At 40.8% G+C, this 7,806-nt stretch overlaps 1 protein-coding gene across 2 annotated transcripts in view; it reads right to left on the bottom strand.

The window, feature by feature from the left end:
- Nucleotides 1-5,221: 5,221 nt before the first annotated feature.
- The window catches only part of TBC1D4 (TBC1 domain family member 4), a 171,449-nt gene continuing 168,864 nt past the window's right edge, over nt 5,222-7,806 (bottom strand). For both annotated transcript variants that reach the window (XM_057707441.1, XM_057707442.1), the window contains one exon: nt 5,222-7,561. In XM_057707441.1, coding sequence (XP_057563424.1) covers nt 7,328-7,561 — 234 coding nt within the window. In that variant the 3' untranslated portion in view covers nt 5,222-7,327. The remainder of the gene's footprint in view (nt 7,562-7,806) is intronic.

The raw sequence follows: 7,806 nt of genomic DNA, 5'->3' as shown, positions 1-7,806 counted from the left end.
TCTGTTTGTGTCGTCCTTGATTTCTTTCATTAGTGTCTTATAGTTTTCTGAGTACAGGTCTTTTACCTCCTTAGTTAGGTTTATTCCTAGGTATTTTATTCTTTTTGTTGCAATGGTGAATGGAATTGTTTCCTTAATTTCTGTTTCAGATCTTTCGTTGTTAGTGTATAGAAATGCAAGAGATTTCTGTGTATTAATTTTGTATCCTTCTTGATTCTTTTAATATCTAGGACAGTTTATTCAAAGGCATACATGTTTGATAACAAATTTAACTTGAGGAGAAATTGGGAAGAAAAATCAAGCATATTAACTCATTTATGTCACTGGTACATCCCTTCCTGCCTTGCTCTGTGACTTTAAATATAAGTACTATTAAAGTACTAATGAATGCTCTAATTACATAGCTTTAATTGACTTAATAAACAGTAAATGGTGATTCTTCCCTGTAAGTACTTAGCATTGCTAAGTCATAAATGGAAGGCTGCTTTGAGGACATGCATTCAAACAAGGGGAGTACAATAAACCAGATGTTTGGGGCCTCTGTCCAACAGAGACACATCAATCTCACAATGGAGACAGGCTTGTCAGAGCGGCCAGAACACTTGGACTTCTGGAGGCCAGGACTCGCTATGTCCATTTTAACAATAAGGACAGCCTTGCCAGGCGTCTTGGCCAAGGTTCCCTCTGTGGTACTGCCAAAACCTGCCTGGTTTTCTTTCTTCTGTCTTCCCAAGACTAACCAATCCTCTTTTGATTAACCTAGTCATTCTTTCGCTATGCAAATATATTCAATTAGATCACAGTTGAAGCTTTCGACCTAAGTGCTATTCTGTCTAAAATAACCTTACAGATGAGAGCAAAGATTGCTGATTTCACATTAAAGAATCTCGTGTTTCTTTATATGAGGTTTTAGGGGATACCTCCTTGGAATGCCCAAGTATTGACATTTATAGACCTTATCCATGATAGTAAATAAAATATTTAGTTCAAAAATTTTTTTCTGCTTCATACTGTTGTTATCCAGGAAGGTCAACACTTACCCTATTCTTAGAAGCCACCAATTATGGTATGAAATGTTGGTGGGAATTACCAAGAGATCTGAGATAAAACATGCCTTGCGGAAAAGAGGACCAGGGTAAGAAAACAGAAGTGAAGCATGAGATAAAACAAGAAGGAAAAAGAGAAAAATAACAGCACATGTCTTATGAAGTATATGTGTGTATAAAATAGATATGATTGAATGCGCAGCAGCTCCCAAGTATCACCAACACAACCCGTTGATAAAATAAAGCTGAGTTTATCATCACAGTAAGAGAGAATGCCAACTCTGTAGAGCATTGTTTGTATCTCAGAAGCCAAGTTTAAAGTAAGCATTTAAGTTTAAGGTAAGTATTTCCATGTGGAGCTTGATTAAGACTGTGTAAAGATAAGGATGTAACAGCTTAAGATTGGTGAAAGAGCAAGGTGAGAATTCTAAGGTGAGGGATTCAGAGAGTCTCGGAGTATAAGCTGCCTATTGAAATGTTTAAGGGTCTTTAGGGAAGTTCCTGTAATGAACAATAAATTAATTTGTCTGGTAAGAGTCTCCTGGAATAGTAAAATTACGCCAGTGAAAACAATGCAATAGTAAAAGCATGCTACTGTAACCCATAAGCTGTGTGGAATACATGGTCTCAGTTCTCAGCATAATGTGCACATGTGTAATATTTAATATGTAATATACTTTATCAACTGCTATAATACACAGCTCCAGGGAGCACCGTCCATATTATAGCCTTGAAAATAATGTTCCTGACTTAGGCAATGTGAGAGCCCTATTATATTTGTAGCGTGTATTGTAATACAAGGTAGAGTGTAATACACTGCATATGACATAAATTACATACGGCACATACCATACAGCACATCTTTATGAAAAAAGGTAAAGCACCAGAGTCCTTTCTCAACTTACGAAGTGTCACTCCCTACATTCTGATTTTTTTTTCATAAGAACTGTGAGCTTGTCAGGTAAGAACTTACTCGAAGCTGGGAGAGACATTTTTTGAGATCCCAACATCTATCACAGTACCTGACCCATACATACTAGGCCACCAAGGTACATAAAATGCTAAGTAAAATGACACCTACCTCTCAATTTACCTAAAAGCCATTAACATGTTTGTTTTTTATAACTGAATAATTATGATGCTAGCTTTTTAAAAAAAGTATGCATAATCCCCTCTGGGGGCCCTGACATGTCTGTGACCATCAGCAGGAGCCCCCTGGTGACCAGTGCTGTGACAGTATGCCCTGGGCTACAGTGCGGGTGCTCAGTTCACCCCACAACATAGACTTAAGCACAACCTGAAGGAGTGAGCCAGACGGCAGCGCAGGAAGGAAGGAGCACTCCCAAGCCACCACCTCCACCACCCTCCCCCTCCCCAAGAAGAAGCAGCCAGTGCAAAGCAAAAGGATGGCTGGTTCAGGAAATGAGATGGAGCTTAACCATTTGACCTGAGGACAGGACAAGGCAGAAAATCAAGCTGGACAGGTTAGCAGGGACACACTCATGAGAGACCAGGTGTGTCATCTCAAAGACTGGATGATCCAAGGAAGAAAGAAGAGCCTTTGAAGGGTTTTAAATTGAGGTTAAACTTGGTAAGATTCATGTTTTAGGAAGGTCCCTCTGCCTGAGGTGAGCGCAGTCCGGGTAAGCAATGAAAACGCGTATCTGGGCAGGCTCCCTCTGCCATGCCCTCTGGTGCTGCGCTCACCTTGAAGCAGGGTTTGCAGCAGAGCCAATGTGGTTCCCTGAGGTGGAACCCCAGGAAACTGACACAATATCGCATGTCACAGGTAGACTGGAGGCAGAAAAAAAGGCTACTAGAGTCACCAGCATTTCACTTCAAAAAGTGCCACTCAGCATCTCTTCTGTTGCTTTTTCCCTCCGTTTCCAGCTGATTCCCTCTCTACCCTAGATCCTTCTCTCTTTGAGACATTCCACCGCACCTTCTGCTTGCATTTCTCACCCATCAGAACAAACACCAAGTAGCTCAATATCTGTGACTTCGGAGCCCCTAGAAATAGGTCTGATCTCAGTTTAACCCACCAGAAGCAAGGACGTGAATAAGGTACCTGCAAAAGCAACCGGGATGTCACAGAACCACGTTCTTCCTCCAGACGTGCAGCAAGCAGAACGCCGAGATGCCGAGGTTTGTAGCAGAGAAGCGGTTTATCCTCGAGACAGCCAAGCGAGGAGACCGGAGAACAAACCTCAAATTCGCTTCCCAGAGGGTGAGGGGCCAGGGGTACTTAGAGATAAAGCTGAGGACTCCGGAGCGTGGAAAGGTGACTGGAGAGAAGGAAAAGGTGCGGCAATCGTCACTCCGCGCAGGTGCAGCTAAGCTGCCCGCGTCTGAACTTGGGGCGCACGTTCTGAGGGTGGAGTTTTGGGCCCTTTGACCTCAAAAGGTCACCCAGCGGACACTCGCGCATGCGCATGTGGAGAGTCATGCCTCCCCACCAGTCTTAAACAGCTGGAGCTCTAACTGGACGCAGCTGAATCCAAGCCCCTGAAGCACGGCTTGGGCAGACATCTTATTGTTTAGGCTACGTGGCGCTTAGAGGACATGCAAGATTTTGCAAAAACAATTAAATTGAGCTTGCAGGTTACGTGCATGACTTATTCAGCAAGTTGTAGTTTAACGGACCTGATGACTACCCTCAATTTCAGGGGGGACAAATATTGAGCAGACGAAACTAGCAGGTTTTAGTAATCAATTATATCAGAGAGAGAGAAATCTAGGCTGGCTTGTTTTCCCCTGCCACTGCCATAGACCAGGCTTTCACTAATTATTTTGGCCTAGGTTTTGATGGCATTCACCAAACTGCAGTCTCCTGGTCCCTAGTTTCTGTCCAAATGTTATTAAATGGATTGGAACAAATCTGAGCACGTGTCTCTCCGGGTTACTGGCCTTTAATGGTTCCCATTTCTCTCTAGGTGGAGTTCAAACTCCTTCACGACGTCGGCTAAGACTTCATGAGAAAGCCCATTTGTCAGGAGACCCATCTCCTACCCCTCCCCTATGGGGAACACTAACTGTACTTTGGGATTAAGAAATGAGTTATGATTTCAGAAACACATCATCTTCTCTAATTCATCTATTGTTTAACACTTCCTACTCAACTTCTACTGGCTCTTCTAGGCTCAGGGAAAGCACCACTTCCTCCCAGTACTTGTCACCCACTCCAAAGTGCGGCGAGCCCCTCCTGTCACCTTGAGTGTAATGAGTCTGGTCTGGGTTACTTTGCATACTTGCTGTAGTATAAACTCTCTTTTTTTTCTAAGTAACCTCTTGCCACTAGACCACAAGCTCACTGAGGACAAGGACTGTATCCTCTCCACCTCTGAATACTCAGCATTTAGCTCGGCTTACAAAAACTATTTGTTGAGTGAATAAATAAAAGGGGTGGAACCAAGACTCAGATCTAAAGCCTCTCACCTTAAACCCAGTGCTTTTCTCAATATATCGAAGTGAATAAGAGTGACACATTATCATAAAGGACTAAATAATTCAGGTGGCTGATTTTCTATTCATAATCCAGCCTGGGTGGGGGTGGGGGTGGGAAATGATGAAATAGTGATAAAAGTGGTAAATTAACACAGATATTATAAGACCATTCTACCTAAGCCTACACTGACTCCTCAAAATGTTTAACTACTACAGTAGTGCAAAATATTTAAAAGATTTAGTCCTAAAGTTAGCAAGAAGATACAGTATCCTTTTATTGAATTACAAACATGCTTGAAAATATTCTGAAATATATTTTTGTGTAAATAGATTCATTTCATATCCATCAATAAGTGCCCTTAATCCTTTTATTTGGGAGATAACCCAATTTTAAAATTTTGTATTTTCTTACCCTCTTTCTCTCTCTTGCTGTCTCTGAGCGGCCATAAAAACCAAAAGGGATAGGATGCAAATATGTCAGTGTGGTTGTCTTTTTATATTTATCAGCAAAAGGCTCCACTGAGAAAGAAGCTGAAAATCAGTATCGAATAACTGACAATGTACTTTCATAAATGTTTCTAAAAATTATTTTTGTTGCCACTGATTCAAAGAATTATTAGTGTGCAAATTTTAAGCAGCCACAGTCCAACCCATGCAGATTTTATAAAGGACTTTAACCAAGACCTTCTTCTCTTTTACTATAAACAAGAGTAAAACCAATAAGCCAAGGAAACTGCAGCAATGTATTTATTGGAAATGAACTAGACATTACATTAATCGGATGAAGATGTAACAATGCATAAAGCGTAATCGGTGGAACATTTAAAAGATCACAAAAGAAAAATTCATTTTTAAAAGAAATACTGTATCCAAGCCAACTTAAGCTCTGAACACCATAATACAACTCATAACATTGACTTTGAACATCCAGAATAAAATCTACTTTAGATTGAACAACTGAAAGGAAAAGTTTCTTTTCCCAACTTGAAGATTCCCTGGCTACCACCTGTGTATGACACACACAAGGTAATTTTCATCACCAGACAGTAACCACATGGTATGTCATATTCCTCATAGGAAAATACCTCTCCTACAAATAGAGAAATTTGAGGGAAATCCAAGCAACAAAACAGTTGGTGGCTGTAACTGATTGGGTCAGCATTTTCTAGAACCTAGAAATTACATTAACTTTACTAGCAAGACTTCATTTTCTTCTGAGAAACTGCCTGGATTAGAGGGCATGCTGATTTGTAAGAAGAGGCACTACATTACACTAAGTAATGTGGTTTCAGAAGCTCACCTTCTGCTCATCAAGGTTTTCTGAAACCTTTAGAGCTCTATTCTTCTACTCTATAATACATTGTAGCTTGTGTATAACAAACCTCCTTTGAATAAAATTATCCCCACATAATCCACCAGTGATAATATGAGTACTGCAAAAAGTAGTGATGAAAAATATTGTTTGGAAAGGCAAAATGCTGTATCAACTTTCCAAGGCACTATCATAGAATCATCTCGGAAATGGAGAAATTCCATGTGTAACTTAAAAATCACTTTCCTTCCATTCCCCCAGCAATGCATGATTGTCCTCTGATAATCTATCTGTAGACTGAGAAAGTCAGGAGTCCAAATGCAGAATTGCAGGTTTCAGAAGGGCTTTCTCCTTCCCTTTCCATGGATTTCAACAGTTTACTTAAAACATTCCACAGTTCTCATAAGTTGTCACATGGAAGGGGAAGATGATTAGGAGCCTATCAGACCTGTCAACTGGCAAAAAAAAAAAAAATGTATCTCAACACAGTACATCATCTTTAGAAAACCAAGCACAATTTCATTTCCTTATCCTCCATTTAAGGTAGAGAGGACTAAAGTCGGAGCTCCTACCTTTTAGTGGGAAATGGCAAATCCTTGTCACCAACAGTGGCACCAGGTAAAGGCGAGCTCATTCACAACTGTAGGAGTAATTTAAATAAAAAGGTAGAAAGGAGATCTAGACATTTGAGGTCCTAAATTCAGTTTTTAAGGACGGATATTTTTAGTTTAAGTAACAATGCTGGTCTAATTTACTAGAAAATCAGTAGCGTTCTCTTTCACTTTGAGCTGGGTGGGCAGGCTCAGCCAGTCTTGCTTTCTCCTCACACACACCGAAAGTAATGCCTGACCAGACTCAAAATGCCCGTAGGTGCAAAATGCTTGTTGGCACAAAGCGGGCAGCAGGGAAAGGCCCCTACTTTCCTGAAAAACCCATAAGGAGCTTGACTGGCAATCAGTCATTTTCCTCATATCTATATATATAAAATGTCAGTAGATTTTAAGACAGATGCACATAAAGCTACACAAAGGTTTCTACCTCTCCACCACAGAGTGAAACATGCTGTTCTTTGGAGAAAAAAATACATTCATTTTTTTCAAGTATATTTCAATATACAAAGATGTCCTAGCTTTGTTTCACTACAAAGACAAATGATTTCACACGTCCAAGGGGAATTTTACTTTAACTTCCCTTTGGTGTGGATTTCATGAAGTTTTGCTTTTAAAAAAAAAAAAATTGCTCTAAATATACATCTACTCCTTTTATCTTGAAAGCATGAACTCTTTATGTCCATTTTATATATATGTACATAGTCAACAAGGACAGCAAAAAACAGTCCGCGTATGTACAATGGCTTAGAATTGGCATGCTCTAAGGAGAGTGAGGGCCGCCTGCTCTGACTTGGGCTCGGAACCAATTCAGTGGTTCGGTCAGCTCCGGTGTCCAGCGCTGGGCCAGCAGCATGGAGACTCCTCCCGTCTGTAGCATCCTCAGAGCACTTCCTGCTGGGGTGGCATGTCTTCAATTATGGCTTGTTTCCTGCCTTGGCTTTGCTGTTGGGGTTGCAGGGTAAGTCTCTCAGCAGTGGTTCGCAATTGGCCAGAGCATCTGCGGGCAGCAGCTTCCGGATGTGCTCCACTGCCTTTTGATAAGCCGTTTTCTCTTGTTCCAGGGTCCGGATCAAAGACTTCATCTTGGTCTCTCTGGTTAAAAGATTTTCCAGGTTGGATTCCAAGGTCTGGATTTTAGCATGAGCTACCTGTTTGGGGCAAAAAACAAAATCCTCCAAATCAAAAATTTGAAGGTTGTGGTTCCTCATCATGGCAGCAGCCAGACCTTACGTATAATAACTAGTCATATCATACTACTTAATAAAACAGTACACGAAGCAAATACTCTGAACCCGTCCATGAAATGGAGATTTTTTTTTTAGGTTTCGAAAATATAACTAGGATACTAACAAAATACATCGCATTTTGTGGAATACACCACAAATACAATATT

The sequence above is a fragment of the Hippopotamus amphibius genome, chromosome 14 (assembly GCF_030028045.1).
Source record: "Hippopotamus amphibius kiboko isolate mHipAmp2 chromosome 14, mHipAmp2.hap2, whole genome shotgun sequence".
Classification (NCBI taxonomy): domain Eukaryota; kingdom Metazoa; phylum Chordata; class Mammalia; order Artiodactyla; family Hippopotamidae; genus Hippopotamus; species Hippopotamus amphibius.
Note: the sequence above shows the minus strand (reverse complement) of the source record. Positions and strands in the feature narration are given on the sequence as shown.